The sequence below is a fragment of the Macaca fascicularis genome, chromosome 16 (genome assembly GCF_037993035.2).
Source record: "Macaca fascicularis isolate 582-1 chromosome 16, T2T-MFA8v1.1".
NCBI lineage: Eukaryota > Metazoa > Chordata > Mammalia > Primates > Cercopithecidae > Macaca > Macaca fascicularis.
The window spans coordinates 60,982,925-61,010,859 of NC_088390.1; the positions used below are offsets into that span (position 1 = coordinate 60,982,925).

At 52.4% G+C, this 27,935-nt stretch overlaps 2 protein-coding genes across 12 annotated transcripts; one reads left to right on the plus strand and one right to left on the minus strand.

Moving 5' to 3' along the window:
* Positions 1-489: 489 nt before the first annotated feature.
* Positions 490-7,000, minus strand: ORMDL3 (ORMDL sphingolipid biosynthesis regulator 3). Of its 7 annotated transcripts, none has more exons than XM_005584054.4 (4): positions 6,883-7,000; positions 3,446-3,636; positions 2,556-2,707; positions 490-2,129 (listed from the first exon to the last, which is right to left on the minus strand). In XM_005584054.4, exons 2-4 carry the CDS (start codon positions 3,617-3,619, stop codon positions 1,994-1,996), a joined length of 462 nt encoding a protein of 153 aa, XP_005584111.1. In that variant the 5' UTR covers positions 3,620-3,636; positions 6,883-7,000; the 3' UTR covers positions 490-1,993. The 7 variants fall into 7 exon arrangements, with proteins under 7 accessions (XP_005584111.1, XP_005584110.1, XP_045230805.1 ...); XM_005584053.4 differs by having other exon boundaries at positions 3,446-3,641; XM_045374870.2 differs by having other exon boundaries at positions 6,828-7,000.
* A 143-nt stretch (positions 7,001-7,143) lies between these two features.
* On the plus strand, positions 7,144-25,888 carry LRRC3C (leucine rich repeat containing 3C). 5 transcript variants are annotated; one of them, XR_010581872.2, is made up of 3 exons: positions 7,144-7,297; positions 8,206-8,276; positions 8,494-9,740. XR_010581872.2 is itself a non-coding variant. In XM_065531505.2 (3 exons), exon 3 carries the CDS (start codon positions 24,672-24,674, stop codon positions 25,440-25,442), a length of 771 nt encoding a protein of 256 aa, XP_065387577.1. In that variant the 5' UTR covers positions 7,144-7,210; positions 15,432-15,524; positions 24,641-24,671; the 3' UTR covers positions 25,443-25,888. The 5 variants fall into 5 exon arrangements, 1 of the variants encoding a protein (XP_065387577.1); XR_006693020.3 differs by having other exon boundaries at positions 7,144-7,210; XM_065531505.2 differs by lacking the exons at positions 8,206-8,276; positions 8,494-9,740 and adding exons at positions 15,432-15,524; positions 24,641-25,888 and having other exon boundaries at positions 7,144-7,210.
* The last annotated feature ends 2,047 nt before the right edge of the window (positions 25,889-27,935 follow it).

Sequence of the window (27,935 nt, forward strand, 5' to 3'; positions counted from 1 at the left end):
GAAGTATGAAAAGTCCCCTCCACTGAAAGGCCAGAAGGAAACACAGCACTCCCAGGGGAGAGGTGACTGGGGAAAGGCCTTGGGGAGAGAAGTGAGAAACTGGAGAAGGGCTGGGGATTTACTGGGAAGGACTGGGCACTGCTTGGGACCCTGGTTCCATGTGTAAACCATTGCCGGACTGCCCCCCTCCCTGGCCACGGCACAGGTCACCCCAGCCTGTGGGGTCAAGGCGCAAGACCAGTCGGAGAACAGCCAGGCAAAAGCACAGAGAATTTTGCTCTCTGACTACTGCTGCCGTCGCTGCCAGTTCCCTCACAGCCCCCTTGGGGGATTTCCCTGCTGAAGCCAGCAGAAAGCCCAGCAGTCCCAGCGCCCCTCCCGCCACCGTCAGAGCTGCACTGATACCCCACCAGCACCTCAGCCGGAGCTGTGCCCACACCCCTGCCCCCTCCCCTCAGCCTTCCAGGAAGCAGAGACCAGACACAGGGAAACAGGAACATGTTGCCCTTTTATTTGCGTTTCTCAGAATACTGTACAAAGGGAGTAAAAATCCTATTCACACTTTGCTTAGAAAGATTTTAAGGTGAAAGTTCCCTATGATACATGGGGTGGGAGATGCAGGGCCAGGAGGCAGAAAACAGGCCCAGTGACCTCTCCTGCTCCCTCAGGCCCCTGGAAGAGGACACAGGGACCCACGCCTTTTCAAAATTAACACTGTCCCTAGTCGAACTGGGGAGGGAGGAGGCCCCGGCCCAGGCTCAGGCTCCCGGCCTCACTTTCTTCTCTGCAGGCTGAGACAGTGCCTACAGGCCACGCCTTGCTCCTTCCTCTGTGCTGCTTGAGCAGGGATCCTACAGGACTCTCACCACCGACCCCACGTGGGGTGGCCTCACAGCGCCACATGTGCCTGCCACATAAGAGGCCCTGCCCAGTGCCAGTCTGCATGAGGAAGCTAAGGGGTGAGGGCCTGCAGAGGACCACAGCATCCATTGTTTCTGTCACAGCTTCCCCGTACCCCTGCGGGAGTCAGGGCCAAGTTGGACCTGTGCTTACAATGACTCATGGGCCTTTTCCCCACCTGTCCACCCAACAGCCAACCCAGGAGTTAAGCCCACAGCAGCCTCCCTCCCCTATTACTATCACATTCTGTGGGTAAATCAACGCTCCAAGCCTGCTTCCCTCCCTGCCCACATCCCAAAGGAGACTGGGTCTAGCTCGTGTCCCTACCCCTCCCTCCCTTACACCAGTCCTCTGCTGCTATGTGGCCCCATTCTTCTAAGTCTCGACTCATTAACCCCCTACAGCTCCCCAACCTCCACCAGGCCAGGATGGCAGCAACCCTGGCCCCTCACCTCTGGGACCAAGCCATCCACACTCCACCCCATCTCCCCCCACCTGACCCTCCCCACTCCCACCCAGGGCCCCGGGTGCGCTGCAGGGAAGCTGCCAAAAGCCTGAGACTTGGATCAGACAGCTCTCTACCCAGAAGGGCAAGGCCCCATCCCACACTTGCTTCCATACACAAAAGCACACACTGCGTGTCATCGAAAAAACCTAGGAATCACAGTGACACAATCCAGAAGCCGTACCGCCCTCCGCTCCCTCCACAGGGGTTAAAGTGCTTTGGCTGCCTGAGGGCAAACAAGTGAGCAGGGGTTTTTCCCCTGGCCTCCTGTCCCAACTGCGTGGTCCATGTTCAGCCCAGGAGCCAAGCCCATTCCATGACCACCTCCATGGAGTCTCTATCCAAAAAGCAAAAGGAAAAGATCAAAAACTTCAGAAAAAGTCAGAGCCCGGGGGGCCTACCCCAACCCCACTACAAGCTACTCCAAGTTGGCTACTGGGGGAAGCCAGGGGGGAAACTAGGCCCAGAGGCTCAACCCCCATCTCTGGCAGTGTCCAGAGGCTTCTTCTTTCTGTCTTCAGTGTCGCAGCACATGCCTTTTACCCTACCCCTCCCCTGCCACCCTGGGCAGGGGAAGGGGCTGCACCCTCAGTACTTATTGATTCCAAAAATCCGGACTCCGTGGAGCTGGGGCAGCTTGGGGATGAGCACGCTCATCAGAGACACAGTGTTGAGGACGAAGTGGATCTGGTCGTACTTAGTGTAGAAGCTGGTGAGGAAGTACCTGGGAGGGGAAGGGTGAGGAGAGAGATAAAAGACTGTTGGGAGGACCCCTTCCTCCCTCACTTCCTGTGTAGGGAAAGGCAGAATCCTGACGGCTAAGGAGTTACAGAAGAGGTCCCCAGACCAGAGTAAGAAGCAAGAGCTCTCAGGCTAAAAAGGCCCCTCCCGGCCCAGCGGGGCCCCCACCTCCCAACTTCACCCCAAGCCTGTGGGCCTATCTCACTAGCAGGAAGAAAGCTCCAATGGAGGAAAGACGGGGCCAGGGAGGCCCAAAGCCTGAGCTCAGTCTAAGACCCAGGAATATTCCAACTTCCTCTGTTCATCCCTACACCAGGAGCCACAGCAGGGTTAATAAGCATGACTGGGCCCTGGGGTCCTCCAGGCCTTGCCCTGCCTGCTGGTGTCTTCCTGTAGCCCAGGCACTCACAACACGATGGGTGTGATGGTCAAGAACTTCCGAGAGGCCGTGAACTGGACCCCATAGTCCATCTGCTCCCAGTGGGTTAGCAGCCTCGCCTTGCCCTGGTCCGGGGTCTCAAAGGGTGTCCCCTTCACCGTGTGCAGGAAGATATACATGCCCTGGAGGACGAGGTCTTTGTTAGAGGATACAAAAGGGAAAAGGGCCCCCTGCCCAGTTCCTCCACCCAGTCACAGACAGAAGTAACTCCCAGTGATCTGGAGCCTCCCTCTGCTGGGCAGGGGGATGTGGGCTGGAGGTCAGGAAGAAGCTGGGAGCCTGGCAGGAGAAGAACAAGGGGACTCCCTGGGGGACAGGCTAGGCCTGGCACGAGAATGCGTAGCCACGAGACAGGCACCGAGATGCTGCCCCTCCAGGCCACTCATAGCCCCCTGTGCCTGCTGGGAGGAGGCAAGCAGATGGGACTAAACCCTGCTTACCCTCCAAAGAGGGCAAGGTAGCAAGTGGTGAGGGAGCAGAGAAGGGCAAGAGTAGAAGACGGTTCGAGAAGCTAACTTGAGAAAGGGGCATTTCTGTACCAGCCTAGGCACCAGGACTCCCGGGTCCTAGGAACTCTCTGGAGTCCTTTGTTTAGCTCTCAGGGGCACATCTTCCAGGCCCACAGCCACCCCACCTGAGAGATGTGGAAAAATCTGCAGATTTGATTCTTATCATGGTACACAGGGCAGGAACCCAGAAGGGGGAGCAAGGCAGAGAGATAAGGACTAGGCCTGGGCTCTGGAGGCAGACGTCAGTACGTCACCCTGACATCTGGGCCAGGCCCAACAGGCTCCTCCTATCCCTCAGCCCTGCCAAAGAGCAGCCCAGAGGGCAGGAGCAGGCAGCAGGCAGGCTCTCACCATGTTGTGGATGAGGTTGGTGAGGGTCCAGACGACAGGCACACTCACGAAGGGGATGCTCAGCAGCACAACGTGGAGGAGCCCGATGGCCAGCACGTAGGAGAGCCAGATGCCACGGCTGTTCATCACCCGCGTGTTGGGGTTCACCTCGCTGTGCGCTGTGCCCACATTCATCCTGCTGCCCCTCTCCACTGTTCTGCAAACAAGCAGCACAGGTCAGACAGGTCACACTGCTTTCCCTGCCCCCTCTCACCCTCGGATCCCACTGGGAGGCAGGCTCTTCCTTCCCTGAGAACTCCAGGCAGTTCCACTCTTTTGATTCTCAAGCATGGAAGGTGGAGAAAGTCCATGTGGACTTAGCTCTACTCATTTCCTGCTGCTGGGCTGGGATAAACAGCAGGCTGCCCCACGCATTATCCCATTGGGACAGGGCCCTGGCAGGGCATTGGAGGACAGGTCATCAAGAGGCATGCAGCCCAGAGCAGAGAAGTCAAGGCCCATCCCCCAGCCTCACCCCCTATGGCACTCCCATGAGGACCCTCTGCCGACAAAGCCCCAGAGACAGAATTCTCACTCAGCACAACCCCTGCTGGACTGTGTCTCACTGAGGGCCTGATGTGGGACATCCACTCTTAAGCCCTTCCCATCAGGAGGGAAAGAAGTGAGGCCTGTGGGTACAGGCAGCAGTGGACGAACTATTTTGAGGTCACTGCATCCACTCACCTCCTCTAATTTTTTCAATTCTGGATCTCCCCAAACCCCAACTTAGGAGGACTGATCAGGTACAAAGAGGGAAGTGGGGAGGGAGGAAGATAGAAGAAAACAACAGACTAGCGACAACCTTTGCCCGGACCTGGAAGGCACCCCTCCTGGGTGACACAAAATAACCCATCTGGATGTCTTCTCCATTTGGCAGCCACTCAGGCCAACCCTTGTGCTGCCACCCACTCCGCTGCCAAACCACCAGGGTCCTTTTCCCCACAAGAGAGGCGAGGATAGAGAATGTGGCCAACACCTATAACTCCCACAGAGCGCTGGAACCCACATCAACATATGTCTCCCAAGGGCACAGACTCGAACCTGTGGTCTTCCTCCTGGCCCCGTTCTTCTCTGTCCTGCCCATCCTCACCTCAGCCTCCCCTCTCAGCACCTGTTTCCAGGTGTACATTAGCACCATGCCTTCCCCTGCCCAGCACCAACGGTGGGAGTCCTGCAGCAGGAGGAGCCAGGAGGTGGCCGCAACCCACAGTGAGCAGAGGGAAGTAGAGAAGGAAGGGGTGGAATGATCTGCCCCTTGTCCAGAGCTTGGCTGTCCCCAGATCCCTGAGGGCCCTGTGACCAGGAGAAAGCGGAGACGGATGGCACCTGTGTACTGGCTCACCTCCCTATCTGAGGTAGGGTCCTGCTTGCTAAAGACCATAAGATCATCACCATGTTAACAGCCCCATCTTTCCTGGGAATGCAGAGAAGACTCCCAGATAGAGATATTCTAGAAGTACCCGGAAGGCCACCTGTCTCACGCCCCTGCAGCAACCCCCTCAGACCCACATGCTATCTACTTCTGACTAGGAACTAGCCAAACCTGCACAGGAGCCTGAATCCTCAGGGGCCAGTTCTTTACTTCCAGGATAAGAGGAGCAAGTTTCCTCTTCTCAGACAGCTCCAAGCTTAGAGACCTCAGGGCAAACGTGACCCACAACACACCATCCCAACAAGCAAACACCTGTGCGCCAGCCTGGGGCGCACTCTGATTGCAGTGATGCTCCTGGGACCCATCAGTGCAGCCCATGAGGCTGGATAATGGAGCCTAACAGAAATCCTAGCATCTAGAAAGCCAGAGCTGGCTCCCACTGTTTATCTTCCCAGGGCCTTGGGGCTTCAGCTACTCTAGCAGCCCCTGGGACAGCTACTACGCAAAAGCCTCCACCTGAGACGAGAGGGTGGCATGTGGCTGAGAAGTGAGGGCTCTGAAGGACTTACCTCTAAGGAGAGGGAAACAGCGTCCCAAGTCTGACCTGAAACCGCCACCCCATCACCTCTCTGTAACCCGCACCTACAGAGGTGCTGGTGTAGAAAGCCCACTAACCCTTCCTAGTAGTTGTCCAAGAGTGCCAAAAGCCTCGTGGAATCCCAGACCACAGGACCCCATACCCCTTTCTGGCTTTCACAGGGCAGCCAACAAAACTCGATGAGCCTAGGAAAAGACTAGACCTGGGTCCCAGCCGACACCCCCGAAAGCTTCTTCCTGAAGCCTAAACACTAGGTACCCTGAGAGCAGGAAACCACCAGACACCCCTGAAAAAGAAGAGATCAATAAACTAACAAAAAGACTGGCAGCCAGGAAACACTCTTGAGACTTTCGTGTGACTACAGGCACATATCACTTCCATTAGTAAACCAACCAACCGACCCCTCCCCTAGATGGGGAGAAACAGAGAGAAGAGGCTGGCACAGGTCGACTAGGTCTACAGGAGCTGAGCTAAAATCTTCTGCTGCCACAGCTGGCAGGTGGCTGCTTAGTGCCGGGCCCTGATGTGGTTTCATAACCTGCCTCAAACCAGAGCCTGCAGCAACTCTGTTCTGTTAACCACTTTTTTGCTGGTAGCTCTTTCCCCCTTCTTCCCTCCCCACCCGCTTGGCTCCACGCACAAATATTCGGGCCCAGCCAGTATGCCAGACACTCAAGCCAAGGCTGAGCACCACCAGGGCAGCCACCAGGTGAGCCCTTCCCATTCCCTCCCCCAGGAAAGAGCAGCCCTCACAACAGCAAACCCCCTGTCTTGGAAGAGGAGCACAAAACATCCGGGCCTGGATGGGGACCCCAAAGGGGAGTCCGCGGCAGCACGTCACGATGCCACTTCCATTCCGCCCACCCCCCAAGCTGCAGGACCACGGCTGATCACATCTCAACTTTGGCCCAGCCACCCCGACTGGGGGAGGGCGGTGGGAGCGGAAAGCGAGTGCCCAGGCGAACCCGCAGTAAGCAGAGGAGAGGAGGAGCGAAGAGGCGGAGTCCTCACTGTTGTTGGGGTTTTCTGAGTGAGACCTCGGGCGCGGGGCCGGGGGGAGGGGTCCCGCTCTGTTGCCCAGTCTGGGTCCTGGCACTCGGAACCCGGCCAGGTCCGGGACCCCACAGCCATCTCCACGCGTTCACCCAGCCCTGGAAGCAGCCAAACGTTTATCCCAGAAGCCCAGCCGCTCCCCGCCTCCCACCCCTAGCCGAGGCGCTCCTCCCGACGTTCCAACCCCGGCCTCCAGCTCGCACTTTATTCCTTGGCCACCTCCCCAGCCGCTGCACCCCCTCGGCTGATGCACTCCCTCCACCCCCCACTCTCTCTGCCCCCGTCTATCCAGCCCGGGGCGCCTCCCCAGCAGCTCCTACCTTCTCTCCCGCCCCTCCCCTAGCCCTGGGGCCTCCTGGTTCCGTCTGGGCTCACCGTGCGGGGCCGGATATCGAGGGCCCGGGAACGGTTCCCGGGAGCGGGGTCCGCTGCTGCTCCAGCAGCTGTAACAACCCGCGGCGGCAGCCTCCCCGCTGGCAGCTCCGGCCGAATCAGCGCTCCGCGCCGGCCCCCGCGACGTCACCGCCCCGCGCCGGCACGCCCGACGCCTCCTGGGAGTTGTAGTTTCCTCTGCTGGTTCCTGGCCGGCCCGCCCGACGCTCCTGGGAGTTGTAGTTTTTCCTGGGCTCCGTTCCCGGACTCTCCGGGGACGCGCGGTTGGAAGTTGCACCGTGACGTGGTCAGATCGGATGATAGAATTTTGGTGCGTAACAATTCCAACTTTTGCTCCTGTGCCCTTCAAGTGTATTTTATCTGTGCCCCAGTTTTGCAGATGAGGAGACTCGGACTTGTAAGTAACTTGCTGTAGGTCTTTGCTGGGTCCCAGACTGGATCGAAACCCAGATATTCTGACCCCAAGTACAGGGTTTTTCCACTGCACCTGGCTGCCTCCGCCCCGGCCCCAGATTGGCTCCTCCAGAAACAGACTAGCCTGGCCCTTTGCCCTGCTGGGCCCTCCTGGGAGCGCGTTTTTCACAACATTGGCTGGGGTGAGGGTCTGGAGGGCCCAGAACGGAGCCTGCCTTCTCCTTCTCAGTCACTCTTGGCCCAGGCTGCCCCGGACCGGGCCACTTCCTTGGCCTCCCTGCACCTGACGTGAGAAGAAGCCACGTATCATAGATTCCTTGATCAGTAGTAAGGAGCCTGAGTTTCTGTCTCAGGTCAGCTTGTGTGGCTTTGAATGAGAGGTTCTGGTCTACAGTTTTCACATCTGCATCGTCTAAAGGCAAGGGCACAGACTTTACTGCCTGGTAGACATAGGGCAGGCCCTCCTTTATTGGCAATGTGACCTTGGGCAAATTACTTGTCTTAATCTCCAATTCCACACCTGCGAAACCCCACCTCCAATGTTGTGGGAACCCAAAAAAATGTATGTAAAGCACCTGTTGCATTGTATGAATCTACTTAATATTACTTTAGGAGGTTGCTCTTGAGGTCTCCTCGGTGACTCCCATTCTCCATGTCACCAAGAGGCCTTGTCTGAGTAGTTTCAACTCCCTACCCAGCTTCTTTCTAAGTCCACTCTGTGCAGGGCAGGGCTGGAATATCAAGATCAGATGATGTCATGGCATGCCAACCTGACTCTGAATGGCAGTTCATGGCACCCTGAACTGAAAGTGAGGGAACATGAAGGAAAAGGCTAGCCCAGGGAAACTGGGGAGCACTTCACTCGGACTCCACCTACCCTTCCTTCCCCAGGGAGCTGCCGGGAAACAGTTGTCACACAGCTGGAGTGGGACCCCCAGAGACACTTGGTGGTCACCAGGCAGGTGGGTATTTGAACCACCCAGAGCAGAACAGGCAGCTTCTTGAATATTTCCAGGGCCAATGGCCCCAAAAGGGCTCATCCCAAGATCGAAATAATCACCCGAGTCTGACATAGCTCTGCCTGTGTCCTGTGGAAGTTTCTCCTGGTTTGTGGAGGTGCCTTTCCTTATAGGCATCTTTCTGCAGACATAAGCAAACCCAGTGTTGTTCTTTCCACAGAAACCTCCCCCGCATTAAGGCAAGAAAGGTGCCTGTTTTTTCCGAAGTGAGCCTGCTTGACTCCTTTGATTTTTCTCTGGGATTCTTCATCCTCCATCAAGTTGATCGAGCCCTCTGGGTCTTGGTCAGTTTCCTGACATCTCTATGAAGTTCAGTGACCCAGACTGAGTCCACGTCTCCAATGAGGTTCTGACTAATGCAGAGTCTAACAGAAAGATTACTGGACATGTCATGCACTATTAATAACCCCTGTTATCAAGGATTTTTTTTTTTTCACAATAGGAATGAACAGAGTTCTGACTCATTCTAGGTTTGTGGTAAATTGCAGATCACTTTCTGCTTTATTTAGCCGGAGTCCCTGTCATCATCTTTCTCCTTCTCTAAATCTGCCCTCATAATTACCATGTCTTCCCCAAACGTTCTTCAACTGTGAATAGCCCTAAGCACTACTCAGAGTGGGTGACAGCTCTCTTATTTGGTGCTGGGGGACACACAAACCCTTGGACAAACAATTGTCACTGTGTGCCAAGAAGCTGAAAAATTCTCCATGCCTCACAGCCATAATTACACTTCTGGTAGCATATTCTAAGGAAGTCATCCCATGTACAGGAAAAGCTGCAATGTGTCAGGATGTTCATTCCAGCAATATTTATAGTAGTGAAAAACTGAAAGCAACCAAATGCCCAAGAAAAAAATTACAGTATATCCACTGGATGGAATAGTATGAAGCCATTTAGGACAGATTATGAAAACCCTGTGGCAGTATGGGGAAATGTTTGCTAAGTTATATGAAAAAATAAGGACACAAAATAACATAAGATACATTCCCCAGGGATATAGTCAGCAAAGTCTAGAATGAAGAAAATTAGGACAAACACTCAATTCCCTTAACAAATAAAATTGGGGCCAGGTATGATGACTCACGCCTGTAATCCCAGTACTTTGGGAGGCCAAGGCTTGAGTCCAGGAGTTCGAGACCATCCTAGACAACATGGTAAAACCCCATGTCTACAAAAAATACAAAAATTAGCTGGGCATGGTGGTGTGTCTATAGTTGCAGCTACTCAGGAGGCTGAGGTGGGAGGATCAGTTGAGCCCGGGAGGTCAAGGCTGCAGTGACCTGTGATTGTGCCACTGCATTCTAGTCTGGGCAGCAGAGTGAGACCCTGTCTCAAAAAAAAAAAAAAAAGAAGGAATAAAAAAGAGGGAGAGAGACTTACAGATTAAAATAAATTAAGTGATATCAACTAAAAGTTTTATTTGGATCCTGATTCAAGCAAACTGACTTAAAAAAAAAAAAAAAAAAAAAAAGGCCGGGCATGGTGGCACATGCCTGTAACCCCAGCACTTTGGGAGGCCAAGGCAGGCGGATCACCTGAGGTCAGGAGTTCGAGACCAGCCTGGCCAACGTGGTGAAACTCCGTCTCTACTAAAACTACAAAAATTAGCTGGATGTGGTGGTGGGCGCCTGTAATCCCAGCTACTCGGGAGGCTGAAGCAAGAGAATCGCTTGAACCTGAGAGGCAGAGTTTTTAGTGAGCCGAGATTGCACCATTGGCACTCCAGCCTGGGCGACAGAGCAAGGCTCTGTCTCAAAAAAAAAAAAGATTTTATTAAGTTATCAGGCAAATTTGAATACTGACAAGGTATTCAATGATATTAAAGAATTCTAAATATTTAGGCATGATATGGAATTGTGGTAAGATTGTTCTCTTAATTTAAAAAAGTCCTCCATGGCCTGGTGCGGTGGCTCACGCCTGTAATCCCAACACTTTGGGAGGCTGAGCCAGGTGGATCACCTGAGGTCAGGAGTTCGAGACCAGCCTGGCCAACATGGCGAAACCCCGCCTTTACTAAAAATACAAAAATTAGCCAGGCGTGGTGGCAGGCACCTGTAATCCCAGCTACTTAGGAGGCTGAGGCAGGAGAATCGTTTGAACCTGGGAGGCGGAGGTGGCAGTGAACCGAGATCATGCCATTGCATTCCAGCCTGGGGGACAAGAGCGAGACTTCGTCTCAAAAAAAAAAAAAAAAAAAAAAAGAAAGAAATCTTCCTTGGCCCACACCTGTCATCCCAGCACTTTGGGAGGTGAGGCAGGCGGCTCACAAGGTCAGGAGTTTGAGACCAGCCTGGCCAGCATGGTAAAACCGCATCTCTACTAAAAATACAAAAAATTAGTCAGGCATGGTGGCACATGCCTGTAGCCCCAGCTACTCAGGAGGCTGAGGCAGGAGAATTGCTTGAACCTGGGAGGCAGAGGTTGCAGTGAGCCGAGATTATGCCACTGCACTCTGCCTGGGTGACAGAGTGAGACTTTGTCTCAAAAAAAAAAAAAAAAAAAAGACCTTCTTTCAGACATACATACTAAAATATCTGTGAATGAAAGATATGGTGATTGCATTTGCTTCAAAATAATCTGGACTGGGAACATTAGGGAAATAATAAGATGGGCCATGAGGTGATAATTATTGAAGCTGTGTGATGAGGACATGAAGTTCCTTATATTATTTTCTCTACTTTTTTTTTAGACAGAGTCCCACTCTGTCACCCAAGCTGGAGCACAGTGGCACAATCTCAGTGGCTCACTGCAACCTCCGCCTCCCCGGGTGAAGAGATTCTCCTGCCTCAGCCTCCCAAGTAGCTGGGATTACAGGTGCACGCCACTACATCACGGTAATTTTTGTATTTTTAGTTGAGACGGGATTTCACCATGTTTGCCAGGCTGGTTTTGAACTCCTGACCTCAAGTGATCTTCCCACCTTGGCCTCCCAAAGTGCTGGGATTACAGGCATGAGCCACCGTGCCTGGGCTATTTTCTCTACTTTTTTATTTTTAAAACTGTTCATAATAAAAAGTCTAAACCTGGCCGGGCGCGGTGGCTCAAGCCTGTAATCCCAGCACTTTGGGAGGCCGAGATGGGCGGATCACGAGGTCAGGAGATCGAGACCATCCTGGCTAACATGGTGAAACCCCGTCTCTACTAAAAAATACAAAAAATTAGCCGGGCGAGGCGGCGGGCGCCTGTGGTCCCAGCTACTCGGGAGGCTGAGGCAGGAGAATGGCGTGAACCCGGGAGGCGGAGCTTGCAGTGAGCTGAGATCCGGCCACTGCACTCCAGCCTGGGCGACAGAGCGAGACTCCGTCTCAAAAAAAAAAAAAAAAAAAAAAAAAAAAAAAAGTCTAAACCTGCATATACATTAATGATTACGATAAGCCAAAATAGAGCAACACTAGTAATGTCCTGTGGCACCAGACTGCCAGGGTTCAACTCGCAGCTCCTCTAGTTACCAGCTGTGTAACCTTAAGCAAGTTACTGAACCTCTCTGTGCTTCAGCTACCTTGTTGCTAAATAAATTGGCAAGTGACACTGGTGTTTGGAAAAAATAAAGTAAATGAAGATGGTGATGATCATGATAATACCCACCTCATGTTGTGGATATTAAATGGGTCAGTAAATGTGAAATGAAACACTTGAAACAATTCCTGGCACATAATTAAGTGCTCAGTATGTGTTGCCTTTTATTAATTCATTCCATGTTTGAATGATATTTGAGCATCTACTTTACTAGGGTTATGGAAATTCAACAAAATAAAAACAGACCTTGGGCTGGGCACTGTGACTCAAGCCTGTAATCCCAGCATTTTGGGAAGCTGAGGCGGGAGGATAGCTTGAGGCCAGGAGTTCAAGACCAGTCTGGGCAACATAATGAGACCCCCCCCCACCACCACCACCATCTCTATAAAAAATAAAAATAAATTAGCCGGGCATGGTGGTGCGTTCCTATAGTCCCAGCTACTCAGGAGGCTAAGGCAGGAGGATCGTGTAAGCCCAAGGAGTTCAAGGCTGCAGTGAGCTATGATCTCGCTATTTCACTCCAGCCTGGGCGATACAGCAAGCCCTGTCTCCTAAAACAACAACAGCTGGGCCCGGTGACTCATGCCTGTAATCCCAGCACTTTGGAAGGCCGAGGTAGGTGGATCATCTGAGGTTAGGAGTTCGAGACCAGCCTGGCCAACGTGGTGAAACCCCGTCTCTACTAAAAATGCAAAAATTAGCTGGGCACAGTGGCGTGCCCCTGTAATCCCAGTTACTGGGAAGACTGAGGCGGGAGAATTGCTTGAACCCAGGAGGCGGAGGCTGCAGTGAGCAGAGATCATGCCATTGCACTCCAGCCTGGGCAACAAGAGCAGAACTTTGTCTCAAAAAAAGAAAGAAAGAAAGAGAGAGAGAGAGAGAGAGAGAGAGAGAGAGAGAGAGACAACAATAAAAAAATAACCTTGAATCAGGATGAAGGGATTCAGGGTGATCTTTTTCATTCTCTAGTTTCAAACTTTGCATAATGTGATATTACTTTTAAATTTTTTATGAAAAGTGTTTTAAAACAAAATGAGCCTCTGTCACAGGCTCTCCCTGCCCTCTGGAGCTCCTTAGGCTGCTGAGGTAGACACGTTCCCCAGCCTCAGTGTGCTTTCATCTGGTGATCTGGGAGTGGTGATTGGGCCTCTGCTTGTGAGAGATACACCGTCTAGCGGGGACCGAACGTGTTCCCGGGATGCTGCTGGCCGTGTTTAGAAGCTGAGAGGAGGGGTGTCAGGAACAGAGCCCCCGGCCAGGCGCCATGGCTCACACCTGTAATCCCAGCACTTTGGGAGGCCAAGGCGGGCAGATCACGAGGTCAGGAGATCAAGACCATCCTGGCTAATACGGTGAAACCCTGTCTCTACCGAAAATACAAAAATTAGCCGGGCGTGGTGGCGGGCATCTATAGTCCCAGCTACTCAGGAGGCTGAGGCAGGAGAGTGGCGTGAACCCGGGAGGCGGAGCTTGCAGATCTCACCACGGCACTCCAGCATGGGCGACAGAGCGAGACTCCAGCTCAAAAAAAAAAAAAAAAAAAAGAAACAGAGCCCCTTCCCCTGGGGGAAAGAATGCCACCTCTCCACTCCTACCCCTCCCCTCCTCCCCAGCCTGCTTCCTGAAGGTCGGGTGGTGAGGTCATGTCCAGAGCAAGTGCAAGGAAGGAAAGAACTGCTTATTTCATTGACAGTTGTGTTTTTATTTTTGTTTGGGTGGGGGATATCCCAGGCACGTGGTGGGAAGAAGGAGGGGGAGGGGAGGGCAGATGTTAAGCAGACAAAAGAGCAGCGAGTGACCCTCCAGAAAACTACTGAGCCAGTCAGAAGCCAGGAGCGGGTGCGAGACTGGCAGCATCGCCCGCGGGCACTCTGTTCTGCCTCCCTCACCCAGTCCTGTGGTTGGCTACTTTGGGCTGTGCAGAGAAAGGGCTGAACCGGTCAGGGCCACTGGGCCCCCATCCTCCAGTCTGTGCCTGGGAACAAGAACCTCCCCGGGGAACCAAGTGCAGGGAGGTACCTTAGGAACCCCTCAACCTGCATATTCTTTGATATGGACAACTGACACTCTCCCATGAACAAAAGCAGTTAGAAAACTGGAAGTATTTCAGATCAAAAGGACAATGGATATAAACACAGTAGGTTCAAGACAAGACCCCCTAGCTCCCTACCAACTGAGTTCCTCCTACTCCTAGCCTCCTATCCTCACCTGTCTAGAAATCTCAGTGGCCACTGTTCCCAGATCACCTTCTCCTGCCTAAGGCCAGCTCCTCCTTCAGTAACAATCACAGCAAACATTATTGTTTGCTATGTTGCAGGCACTGGGCAGAGGGCTTTATTTGTCTGGTACAGAACTGCCTCCCCCTAGGCTGCTAGGCTCGCTCCCTGTCTCACGTTTGCATTTCCTGAACAGGGTGAATTCTCAATAAATGTTAACTGAACTATGTAACAGAACTGTTACCAGAAAGGGGTCCCAATCCAGACCCCAAGAGAGGGTTCTTGGATCTCACACAAGAAAGAATTCAGGGCGAGTCCACAGTGCGAAGTAAAAGCAAGTTTATTAAGGAAGTAAAGGAACAAAAGAATAGCTACTCAGCCCCGAGGGCTGCTGGTTGCCCATTTTTATGGTTATTTCTTGATGATACACTAAACAAGGGGTGGGTTATTCATGCTCCCCTCTTTAGGCCATTTAAGGTAACTTCCTGACGTTGCCATGGTGTTTGTAAACTGTCATGGCGCTGCTGAAAGTGTAGCAGTGAGGACAACCAGAGGTCACTGTGGTTGCTGTTTTGGTTTTGATGGGTTTTGGCCAGCTCCTTTACTGCAACCTGTTTTATCAGCAAGGTCTTTATGACCTGTATTTTATGCTGACCTCCTATCTCATCCTGTGACTTAGAATGCCTTAGCCGTAGGGTTCAGCTTCATTTTACCCAGCTTCTATTTAAGATGGAGTTGCTCTGGTTCACACGCCTCTGACAGAACTGCATATCCCCGACCACAGCCACACAGCTCTCCCTTGTTCTTGTCTCAGCCTCCTACCCTTTTCCATCTGATGGACTCCTATACATCCCTCAAGGCCTACCTCACCTGTCACCTTCTCGGTGCAGCCTTCCCCAATGTCCAAGCTTCATCCTCCAGGCTCCTGTGACCCTGGCAGATGCCTCAGTCCAAGCCCACCCCTAGGTGATCAGATGGCTGTATTTGTGCACACACCAGTCTTCCCTCATTCGTTGGGGGACATTTAATGTTCTCAGACAGGCGCAGGTGGCTCTACACAAAAATACAAAAGTTAGCTGGGCGTGGTGGTGCACGCCTGTAGTCACAGCTACTTGGGAGGGTGAGGTGGGAAGATGGCTTGAGCCCAGGAGGTTGAGGCTACAAGTGAGCTGTGATCATGCCACTGCGGTCCAGCCTGGATGACAGAACGAGACCTGTCTCAAAAAACACACACAACTCTGAATCCCCAGTGCCTAAGAGGCCCTGGTACACAGTACGTGCTCAGATATGTGTTAAGTAAATGAGAGAGTACCTCCAAGCATGGCAGCATGAAGTATATGTGTACACCCCTTGCTCTTTTCCGCAGGGAAGAAGAATAGCAGAGGCCTTTGTTGTCCTCCCCCCGAAACTGCCCAGTAGCCTGGCATTCGATGGGTCCCTGGCTGACCTGATACAGAAGGTAGCCCTTCTTTATCTTCTCTATCATCTATCTATCTATTTATCTATGTATCTATCTATCTATCTTCCTTTCAGTTATCCCCCTATCCAGGCTGGACCTGGGGGTCTCCAACATCAGGGAGGGAAGGGGATGGAGGCCTGCTGAACTTCTTTCCCCCAGGGTCACATGTTGGGGATATAGAGTTACCACCCTTAGAGGGAGGAGCTGTGACTCAGACTGCCTGCGGTGGGAGGCTCAGAGGCTCCCTTTCCTGGGCCCTGAACTTGGGAGCCAGGGCCCTGCCATGCCTCAGCCTCTTCCCTGCCTGCCATTCTAGACATGTGGAGCATCAGGCTAGACGGGATCTCAGAGACTGTGAGGGTCCAGAAAACAGAAAGGATTTGCCCCGTGGCATAAACATCTGCTGGTCTCGGGTCTAGCCCAAGAATTTCCCCAGGCACTGCACAGGCCAAGACAGAGCGTGGGACTCCCCAGTGATGGCTCTTCCAGTTCCATGCCATGTGTCCCCTCAGGTCTTTATCATCTCACACCTAGACCTTTGCCATAACTTGTTTTCCTGCCACCAATACATCCCAACACAACCAACATAGTGATCCAAATATCAAATCTAATTTTAAAACCTTTCAATCTGACCAGATGCGGTGGCTCATGCTTGTAATCCCAACACTTTGGGAAACTGAGGTGGACGGATCACTTGAACCCAGGAGTTTGAAACCAGCCTGTGCAATATGACCAAACCTCATCTCTACACAAAAATACAAAAAAAAAAAAAAAAAAAAAATTAGCTGGGCATGGTGGCATGCACCTCTGGTTCTAGCCCCTTGGGAGGCTGAGGTGGAAGGATCTCCTGAGCCTGTGGAGGTTGAGGTTACAGTGGGCTGTGATGCCACCACTGCACTACAGGCTGGGAGACAGAGTGGGACCCTGTCTCGAAAAAAATAAAAATAAAAACTTGGTTTTTCTAAAGTACTGTGAATATATTATCAGATAAGTCTTCCCCAACACACTTTTGTCCCTTCTTCCTTGTAACTTCCACTCCCCTTCTCCACCCGAACATTCAAAATGACAGGAAAAATTAAATCACAAGAGGCTAAGATTACTTCTGCATAAAGGGATAAAGGGACACAGAGGGCAAGGACTAAGGGTGGGGAGGAAAGAGGGCATGGTGAGGAGCAAGGTGGAGGTTTTCAATTTTTTTTTTTTTTTTTTTTTTTTTTTTTTTTGAGACGGAGTCTCGCTCTGTAGCCCAGGCTGGAGTGCAGTGGCCGGATCTCAGCTCACTGCAAGCTCCGCCTCCCGGGTTCACGCCATTCTCCAGCCTCAGCCTCCCGAGTAGCTGGGACTACAGGCGCTGCCACCTCGCCCGGCTATTTTTTGTATTTCTTAGTAGAGACGGGGTTTCACCGTGTTAGCCAGGATGGTCTCGATCTCCTGACCTCGTGATCCGCCCATCTCGGCCTCCCAAAGTGCTGGGATTACAGGCTTGAGCCACCGCGCCCGGCCTCAATTTTTTAATTTAAAGATATTTTGGAGGGCCGGGCGCGGTGGCTCACGCCTGTAATCCCAGCACTTTGGGAGGCTGAGGCAGGCGGATCACAAGGTCAGGAGATCGAGACCACGGTGAAACCCCGTCTCTACTAAAAATACAAAAAATTAGCCGGGCGCGGTTGTGGGCGCCTGTAGTCCCAGCTACTCGGGAGGCTGAGGCAGGAGAATGGCGTGAACCCGGGAGGCGGAGCTTGCAGTGAGCCGAGATCGCGCCACTGCACTCCAGTCTGGGCGACAGAGCGAGACTCCATCTCAAAAAAAAAAAAAAAAAAAAAAAGATATTTTGGGCCATGGATGTATGTAATGGAACATTGGAGTCGGGGGCAGGGGAAAGAATACTCAAAAATTTCGTTTTTGTTATGATGCCCCTCCTCTTCATCCCTGTTGTGTAAGCCCCTCCTCTTCATCCCTGAGAAACTTTCAATAAATTTCGACTGTTCTTTAATGAAAAAAAATAATAATAAAAAAATAAAAATAAAAAATAAAAAAAATAAAAACTTGGCCGAGCACAATGACTCACGCCTGTAATCCCAACACTTTGGGAGGCCGAGGTCGAAGGATCACTTGAGGTCAGGAGTTCAAGACCAGCCTGGCCAACATGGTAAAACCCCGTCTCTACTAAAAAAATAAATAAATAACAAGAATAAAAAGAAAAATTGGCCGGGCATGGTGGTGCACACCTGTAATCCTAGCTACTCGGGAGGCTGAGGCACGAGAATCGCTTGAACCTGGGAGGCAGAGATTGCAGTGAGCCGAGATCAAGCCACTGCACTCCAGCCTGGGTGACAGAGGGAGACTCCATCTCAAAAAAACTAAATAAATAGGCCGGGCGCAGTGGCTCACGCCTGTAATCCCAGCACTTTGGGAGGCCAAGGCAGGCAGATCAGCTGAGGTCAGAAGAAACCCCGTCTCTACTGAAAATACAAAAATTAGCCAGGCGTCGTGGCGGGTGCCTGTAATCCCAGCTACTCTGCAGACTGAGGCAGGAGAATCGCTTGAACCTGGGAGGCAGAGGTTTCAGTGAGCTGAGATCATGCCATTGCACTCCAGCCTGGGCAACAAGAGTGAAACTCCGTCTCAAAAAACTAAATAAATAAAATAATAAAAACTAAATAACACCTTTTTAATCAATAAGCCACAGAATCAAGTCCCAATGCATTCATGGTATGCAAGCCACAAGGATCTGCTCCCTTTTTACTTCTTTACCCCTGGCCTTTGCCACCACCCCCTCCATCCACGCAGTGATCTGGAAGCCAAGCCCTTTCATGCTCCCTTGCTTTTGCACGCTCTGCTTCACCACCTGAGTAACTCACCCTTTAAAGCTCAGCTCAAATGTCACTCCTTGGTGAAGTCTTCCTTGATTGTACCCTGGAAAAGCTAGTGTACCAGTTAAGGATGCTCTCAGCGGAAAGCAACAGAAAACCCAAATAATGATTCTTACCCTAGATTGCCATTAGAATCACCTGAGGAGCTTTTGAAAATTCCCATCACCTGGCCAGGCACGGTGGCTCACGCCTGTGATCCCAGGACTTTGGGAGGCTGAGGCAGGTGGATCACCTGAGGTCAGGAGTTCGAGACCAGCCTGGCCAACATGGAGAAAACCCATCTCTACTAAAAATACAAAAATTAGCTGGGCATAGTGGCGTGTGCCTGTAATCCCAGCTACTTGGGAGGCTGAGGCAGGAGAATCTCTTGAACCCAGGAGGTAGAGGCTACAGTGAGCCGAGATGGTGCCACTGTAGTCTAGCCTGGGTGACAGAGTGAGACTCTGTCTCAAAAAGAAAAAAGATCTCCATCACCAGACACATGCCAGATTAACTCAATCAAAATCTCCGTGGGTGTACCCAGGCATGAGGAGTTTTCAAAACTGCCTGTATTCCAGTATGCAGCCAAATTGAGAAGCACTGAAATTAGGGGGTTCTCTTTCTCACGTATTGAGTCTAGAGGTGGCGGTTGCTGGTGTTGGTTGAGTAGCTCAGTGATTTCCAGGCCAACATCTCAATAATATTCAACCTTCCCTTTATGCTTTGTTGTCTCATGGCCACGAGATGGCCTGAGTTGACCCTTTCATGTTCAAAGTAGGGGCCGGGCATGGTGGCTCATGCCTGTAATCACCAGCACTTTTGTGGGGGCTGAGGCAGGAACCCTAGGAGTTTGAGACCAGCCTGGGCAACAAAGTGACACCCTCATCTCTACAAAAACAAAAACAAAAACAAAAATTGTCTCATTGTGGTGGCACATGTCTGTGGTCCCAGCTACATAGGAGGCTGAGGCAGGAGGATTGATTGAGTTTGGTGGGGGTCAAGGCTGCAGTGAGCTGTGTCTGTACCATTGCACTCCAGCCTGGGCAACACAGTGATACCCTCTGTCAAGAAAAAAAAAAGGCCAGTGCAGTGGCTCATGCCTGTAATCCCACACTTTGGGAGGCCATGGAAGGTAGATCACTGGAGGTTAGGAGTTCAAGACCAGCCTGGCCAACATGGCGAAACCTCATCTCTTCTAAAAATACAAAAATTACCTAGGTGTGGTGGTGCAGGCCTGTAATCCCAGCTATTCAGGAGGCTGAGGCAGGAGAATTGCTTGAATCCGGGAAGTGAAGGTTGTAGTGAACCGAGATCGCACTATTGCACTCCAGCCTGGGTGACAGAGACTCCATTTCAAAAAAAAAAAAAAAAGTACGGAGAAGAGCAGAGCCCCAGCCCCATCCTCTCTTACCAGCAAATCAAAGACTGTCCCACAAACCTATTCTGCAAACTTCTGCTTAGATGCCATTGACCAGAATTGGGCCGCCCTCAGCTGCAAAGGAGATTGGAGAAGTAGGCAACAGGATTTCTGATGGCTGAGAAGATCAATCAGGTTGAATTGTCAAGGACTGAGTGCATTGCCACTCCCAAAGCCATGTGTGTTATCTGGTAGTAGGAGGGAAGGGATAGTTCTGCCATGTTATTAATACTTATTCTCTCTATGCTTCACAGCTCCTTGTACAAACATCAATTAATGCAGGCATCACATCAAAGCATTGTGGAGACATGTCTGTGTCTCCCTCCAGACCAACAATTCTCAACCCAGGCTGCACGTTAGACATATCTGGGGAGCTTTTGAAAGAAACCAGTGCCTAGACCCCATGCACAGAGATTTTAATGTAATTGGTCCAGATGTTAACCCCAGCATAACTAATTTGTAAAAGCTCCCCAAGTGATTTGAACGTGCAGGGTGTTTTGAGAACCCTGACATAGACCCAGCACCTTAAGAACCCTGTCTATGTTTCCTTCGACTAGCATACAAGGCTCACAGGAAATTCTCACTGAATGAATAAACAAATAAATGAATGGCAGAGAATTTCTGCTCCAACTCTGCAGTCCCTAGTCTGCAGTGTGCACTGTCCTAAGTGTGGTTCCTCCCTCGCCTCAGATCTCCCTCCTTCACTGAGTCTGCACTCAGCCTTCCTTAATTAGCCACATCCACAGCTCCGGCTGGGCTCCTGCTTCTCCCACAGCTGCTGTGCTGGACACCCTAGTCCCACTGTTTTCCCGGAAGCTGCCCTAGTCTTAGAAGGAAATAACCCTCCATCAACAGCCAGGCTCAATTCTCGTGCCTCAGTTAAAGCCCCTGCCCAGTGTGAGAGAGGAACAGGGGGAAAGGGAGGATTGATCAGCTTTCTGTCCCACATTCAGCGACAGTCCCAAAATGGACACCCAAGTAGCCAGCAGCAGAGTGTCTGGCCTTATTGACAAGTAACCCTCAGAGAAAAGGATTGCTTGTTGCTTCTCCTGCCTAAGTGTAGAAAGTTATCTGATTCCTTAGACAAATGTGAGTCTGCAAAATGCCCCTGTTGATATCACAGAAATGAGTCTGTGGTGAGTACATCCTCAGAGATGATATCATCTGGTATCCTACCATCCGATCTAGTCCCCATCATGCTTCTGCAACTGCTTGTTCAAAGGTAACCTGCAGGGCCAGCCTCACAGGCATGCAGCCGACGAGGTCCCACAAGACCTCATGCTCTGTGCTCAGAAGAGCCCTGCAACTTGGTTTTACACTGTGCTGCTGTCGTCATCTTGAAATTCTTTTTTATTTTTATTTTTTAGAGACAGAGTCGCACACTGTCACCCAGGCTACAGTGCAGTGGTGCAATCACAGCTCACTGCAGCCTCCACTTCCCAGGCTCAAGCCATCCTCCCACCTCAGCCTCCCGAGTAGCCAGGAATACAAATATGTGCCTATGTGCCACCATGGTCCGTTGATTTATTTTTTCTTTTTGTAGAAACTGTATTTGGACAATTTTTTGTTTGTTTGTTTGTTTGTTTTGGTAGAGACAAGGTTTTACTATGTTGCACAGGCCAGTCTCAAACTCGTGAGGCTCCTTGATCCTTGGCCACCCAAAGTGCTAAGATTATAGGCATGAGCCACTGCACCCAGCCTTGAAAATCTTTTTTTTTTTTTTGAGACAGGGCCTTGATGCGTCACCTAGGCTGTAGTGAAGAGGCGCAATCTTAGCTCAATGAAACCTCTGCCTCCTGGGTTCAAGTGATTCTCATGCCTCAGCCTCCCAAATAGCTGGGATTACAGGTGTGCACCACCACAGGCCAGTTAATTTTTTGTATTTTTAGTAGAGATGGTGTTTCGCCATGTTGGTCAGGCTGGTCTCAAACTCTTGGCCTCAAGTGATCCACCCACCTTGGCCTCCCAAAGAGCTAGGATTACAGGCGTGAGCCACCACACCTGGCAAGGCCTTGAAATTCTTAACAGCTTTCGCCTGGGCATGGTGGCTCACACCTGTAATCCCAGCACTTTTCGAGGCCAAGGTGGGTGGATCACTTGAGGTCAGGAGTTTGAGACCAGCCTGGCCAATATGGTGAATCCCTGTCTCTACTAAAAATACAAAAATTAGCTGGGTATGGTGGCAGGCACCTATAGTCTCAGCTACTTGGGAGCCTAAAGCAGGAGAATCGTTTTAACCTGGGAGGCAGAGGTTGCAGTGAGCCGAGGTTACAGCACTGCACTCCAGCCTGGGCCACAGAGTGAGACTCTATCTTAAAAAAAAAAAAAAAAAAAAAAAAGGAAGAAATTCTTAACAGGTTTTTGAAACAAGGGACCCCCCCACACACGCCCCATTTTTATTTTGCACTGAGCTATACAATTCCATGTCCAGTCCTGGTCACCCATAGTCTTGCAAAATCCAGCAAGAAAAATCCTTCTCAGAAAGATCTCCAATGCGTGTGACTTCATCTTCCTTTGCGTAAGTATATCCTTCCTAGTCTTTGTGACACCCCACTCTCCCGTTCTTTTCCACCTCTTTCACCTGGCAGGAGGGCTTCCAGGTTCCATACAATACAATACCGTGGGTACCATCAGGCTCAACATGCAAGGATGTAGGGTATTGGTAAGCGTGGCACAGAGGTAACAGCTGCTAGCAGGCAATGAAAAGTGGTTGGACAAGGAGTCAGAAAACTGGGCTCTGGTCTTTGGCCACTGACACTGTGTAACTCGGGTCACATTCTGGGCCTCAGTTTACCTGTCTGCAAACTAAGGAGGGTTCAACTGGCTGGTCCCTTCCTTTGAGCTCTATCAATCATTGAGGCTCTGAATCCCAGCACCGAACTGGAGATACTGTAGGTAGGATGGTGCCACAGGAGGCGTCATGTGGTTGGACTTGAGGGTCAAGGGAGTTGCAGGGGATAAGCCACCATGGGCTAAGAAATGAGATGGGTCATCCACATGGATCACATCTATGACCCCTTGTCATCCCTGCCCCTGCACAGCATACGAGAGGAAGTGGAGGGGAAAAGCCTGGCGTGGGTAATGAAATCATGGAGGAAGACCATGATGCATTCTGGAAGTCAGTAATCCTAACAACTAGCCTTTGCACAGCACTTCACAAAGTACCTTCACATCGATTCAACCCTGGCGGGTCCTCCCAACCCTACGGTCACACATGAATCTCATCTTCTGCCTTGAAATCCTTCTTTCCCACTACCCAGTGAACATCAGGAGAGGGTGGTATCGAGGAGTGGCATGGCCTGCAAATGATGCCTGGGGTAGGGACGCCCTAGAGGAACAAGTCATCCAAGCCTTCTTTGGTGCCCAGGCCTGAGGGAGAATTCAAAGTGCCAACCTGAGAGTCCGGGGCTCCAGCAAACAGAGAGAACCTGAGTCAGTTCTCATCCAGATCATAAAATCAGCAGGAAAACTCAGAGACAACCACATCAGTCTTCAGGTGCCTTAAAGAACTTCCAACTCCTAGAGAGGCAATCAATCCACCACACAGAGAACAAACTAAAGTTGAACTACAGCACTCCTGGCAGGCAAGAGGGCTGGGCACAGTGAGGAGCCAGGAGATGAGGAACCCCAGACAGACATGTTTTCCAAGGAAAGGCTAGGGGAAGTTTGCTCACCATGGAAGAAGGGGCCACTGAGCGTGGAAGAAGGGCAGAAGGGGATAGGGGGAGGAATGGAGTTGGAGGGATACTGGTTGCTGGAGACAGTGGATGTGAGATGGGGCCCACCCAGTTCTGCCTGCCAGGTCTGCCACGAAGGGATCCTTCTGCCCAGCCAGGTTCTGGGTAAGGAAGAAGGGTTCTGGGAAGCAGAGTTTCAGCCTTGAGGAGTGATGGAAGATGGCAGCATCAAGACCTTGGGAGGGGAGCCTGGTGCAGGGAATGGAACTGGGGCCTGGTCTCCCCACGACAGAGGTCATCAGGGTCCAGGATCTGCCCTCTCTTGGCATTGCCTGGCCACACCATGGCTCAGGTATCCGACACCTGGGCCCGGAGTCACATGCCAGGAAACCCAACACTCTTGGGTCCCAGCCCCCAACTTTCAGCAGCTGCGAGCAAACAGGGCTTCTGGAGGAGGAAGCGGGTCTCCAGAGCCCAGCAGCAGGGAGCCTCCATCCAGGGAGAGGGCACCTGCACTCCAGAAGGCTCTGCCACCAACAGGGGTGAGAAGAATGGAGGAGGATGGGGAGGAGGAGGGAGAAAGTGCAGAGCAGAGAGGACAGAGCTGGGGCAGGCAGAGGGGTGGATGCTCCCAGAAAAGGGGTAGAAGGGCATAGAAGGTGGGGTCAGAGGTCCATTTTACCTCGTCACCTGGCCTAGCTGGACGCCCTGACACCCTATCGCTCATCTGTCCCCCTTGTCTCCATCACACGAGTGCCAACTAGACCTTCTGGTGCCTACCTAGCCCACTTGGCAGCCTCCCAGGTAGGTAGGGGAAGAAGACTTTATTCCGATGACAGGAATCAATACATAGACAGAGGCAGAAACTTAGAAACCCGAAGACCCAGAATGGCCAACAAGGCCTCATAGATTAACCTTCTAGAATCAACAGAACCTAAAAGAGTTTCAAGCGCAAAAGACCCTTTACCCAAAAGGCCCTATTGAGGAGCCTTAAATCAAGAGAGACCCCAAGAAGGAAGTGAAAAAGTCACCCAGGCTTGAGAGAAGCCCCCAGAGAAGAGGCCCCGGCCCAAAGACACTCCCCAGAGGGACCTCAGGAGGAGAAAGCTGGCGGTGGGGCATGCGATTCTCTTGACTCACTCTTCTTTTATGTGGCCTCTTCTTCCCCAGATCCTACTCCACTCCAGGACTATGCCAATTTATGGCCATGCTCCCAACAGCAGGTCACCTCCTGTCCCTCCTGCTGATGATAGGCACAGGGGGTACTGTGCCCAGCCCCCTGGTGCCTCCCCGGGGCTGCTATGTGGCAAAGGAAGCAGGTGAACAGACATTCCGCTGCAGCCAGGCAGGTCTGAGGACTGTGCCCTCTGGCATCCCCAACAACACCCGCAAGCTCTACCTCGATGCCAACCAGCTGGCATCTGTGCCTGCTGGTGCCTTCCAGAACCTGCCTGTCCTGGAGGAGCTGGATCTGTCCCATAATGCCCTTGCCCACCTCTCAGGGGCGGCTTTCCAGGGCCTGGAGGGCACGCTGCGCCACCTCGACCTCTCTGCCAACCAGCTGGCCTCGGTGCCCGTGGAGGCCTTTGTGGGACTACAGATCCAAGTGAACCTATCCGCCAACCCATGGCACTGCGACTGCGCCCTCCAGGAAGTGCTCCAGCAGGTGAGGCTGGCGCCAGGCACTGGGACAGGCATCGTGTGTGGCCCAGGAGCCCGACCGGACCTCGTGGGGCAGGAGTTCCTGCTGCTGGCAGGGGAGGAAGAGCTGTGTGGGGCAGGGCGGGGCGGGGCCCGGAGGAGCACCGATGTGGCCCTGCTGGTCACCATGGGGGGCTGGCTGACACTTGTGGTGGCTTATCTGGTGCGTTACGTGTGGCAGAACCGAGATGAGACCCGGCGCTCCCTCAAGCGGGCCCCAGTGCTGCCCGTGCGTTCTGAGGATTCCTCCATCCTCAGCACAGTGGTCTGATGACCCAGGATGCTCCTCCAGCCACACCCCACGCTCCTACCCCTATGCCCTCTCCTCTGACCCCCTCTGCCTCCTGTGCAGCTTCACCCCTGCCCCCAAGCCCATCCCACCCCTCCCTCCTTTATTCCCCCTAAATACCTGCGCTGGCTCTCTCTCTCTCTCTCTGTGTCATCTTAACCAACACCATCTTTGGTGCCTGGAGTTTTTTGGTGCCTACTCTGTGCCTGGATTGTGCTAGACTCAGAAAACCCACAACAGAGAATGACAGCAGGTGGGGTGGGAGCAAGAGAGGAGGGGCTGTGGGGGGCAGGTTGAGGAGGGAGCCTGCACCTGGCCCCGGGCAATTTCAAAGGCTTCGCTGTAGGATGTTTGAACTGATTCTTTTTTTCTCTTTCTTTTTTTCTTTGAGATGGAGTCTTGCTGTGTCGCCAGACTGGAGTGCAGTGGTAGGATCTCGGCTCACTGCAACCTCTGCCTCCCAGGTTCAAGTGATTCTCCGCCTCAGCCTCCCCAGTAGCTGGGACTACAGGCGTGCGCCACCACACCGAGCTAATTTTTGTATTTTTTAGTAGAATTGAGGTTTCACCATGTTGGCCAGGATGGTCTCGATCTCTTGACCTCGTGATCTGCCCGCCTTGGCCTCCCAAAGTGCTGGGATTACAGGCGTGAGACACCGTGCCCGGCCTGAACTGACTCAGGTGGGTGGATCACCCAAGGCAGCATGCAACATGAACCCCTCGGATCATTACAGACCTACACAGCCCTTCTGCCACCAGCTTCTTCCTGCCCTACAGAGCAGAGGCCTAGAGAGGGAGAGAAAGCCAAGGGTACCCTGAGGGAGCCCCCAGCTGAGGGGGAGTGAAGCCCCACCCCTTCCTGAACTGGACTCACAAACAGAGGCTTCAAAAGCACAATCCTAAAACTGAGGTCTCCTACAGAGTGAGGGGCATCAAAGCCAGAGGCATCCCAGGGAGCTTATTCCAAAGAGAGGGACTGCCTCCCCCATTGGACTAAAGGGAGTTCAAACTGCTAGAAATGATTTTGCCTTAGCTCTCTAAGAATCTGACATCATCAACCTCTCTCACCTCCAAGGAACCCGTCTCTACTAAAAATACAAAAAATTAGCCGGGCGTGGTGGCAGGCATCTGTAACCCCAGCTACTCATGAGGCTGAGGCAGGAGAATCACTTGATCCCAGGAGGTGGAGGCTGCAGTGAGCCAAGATCATGCCACTGCACTCCAGCCTGGGCCACAGATCAAGACCTTCTCTAAAAAAAAAAAAAAAAACAAAAAAAATTGGGAGAGTTTTGGACAGAAAAGAGAGAGGAGAGAGGGTCCCTAGATGAAAGGTGTGAACAAGGTAAGGAAGATGTGAAATAACTCAGAATGTCTGGGCAGCAGCAAGACTCACCCTGGGGCTGGAAGAGAGGGTGCAAAGAGGGGCAAGGGAAGGGTGGGTGGGACCAAACTGGAGGGGAGGTCAAAAGCCAGGCTGTGGCCAGATTTAAAATGACACTGTGGGCCGGGTGTGGTGGTTCACACCTGTAATCCCAGCACTTTGGGAGGCCAAGGCAGGCAGATCACAAGGTCAGAAGATCGAGACCATCCCAGCTAACATGGTGAAACCCTGTCTCTACTAAAAATACAAAAAATTGGCCAGGCGTGGTGGCGGGTGCCTGTAGTCCAAGCTACTTGGGAGACTGAGGCAGGAGAATGGCGTGAACCCGGGAGGCGGAGCTTGCAGTGAGCCGAGATTGCACCACTGCACTCCAGCCTGCGCGACAGAGCGAGACTCCGTCTCAAAAAAAAAAAAGACACTGTGGGCTCCTCCTCTCTTCTCCCTCTGCCTCTACTGAGAGCGTCCACTGAGAACCTCCCCTGGCTTCTTGCTTCTCTTGTCCCCAGGCTCCTCCTGTTCCTGTGCCCTCTATTGGGGATCCCCTCCTCCGGCTCAGGGTCCCTATCCAGAGAGTCCCAATCTCTCTCCGTCTTCTCCTTTATACACTGATGAGTTTCCTGAGCTCCTTCTCGTGGGGGAAAGGTGATCTGTACGACTGAGCTGGGGACAGGTGACTGGAGAGCTGGGCGGGGGAAGTGAGGAGACCCCAGAACATCCCTGGACAACTCAATAAAGTCACTTTTATCAATGCTCTGGTCTCTGATTGCTCGTTTTCCTGGGCACCTGTGGTCTGTTGGTGACGAGAACGGGTGCTGAGCTTGTCTTCAGCCCTCCACCACCCCTTTGGTGGGGGTGCTCCTGCTGGGCTGGAGGCCAGCTTCCCCTCTCCCCTTCTGCTCCCCAGCCCCTGCCACCGGAGTCCATCTGCTAGACTGGCCAGGGCTGTGCCGACACACTCAGAGAGGCTCCTGCCCGGAACGACTGCCCCAGAATCCCGGGCTGCTCCCTCAGCGTCCTGACCCCGGGCTTGTGCTTGTCCACTGGGCAGGCAGGAGGGGGTGGCGTAACTGGCTTCACTCCCATCCTCACCTCTGC

Bases quoted from the DNA above. Each gene is read 5' to 3' on its own strand.
- ORMDL3 (XM_045374867.3), bottom strand. From the start codon at position 6,585: ATGGCTGTGGGGTCCCGGACCTGGCCGGGTTCCGAGTGCCAGGACCCA. The intron at 3,637-6,419 runs GTTCGCCTGGGC...TTTGCAGAACAG, and splicing joins CTCTCCTCTGCTTACTGCGG to TGGAGAGGGGCAGCAGGATG. The intron at 2,708-3,445 runs GTGAGAGCCTGC...CTCGTCCTCCAG, and splicing joins CCAACCTCATCCACAACATG to GGCATGTATATCTTCCTGCA.
- LRRC3C (XM_065531505.2), top strand. From the start codon at position 24,672: ATGGCCATGCTCCCAACAGCAGGTCACCTCCTGTCCCTCCTGCTGATG.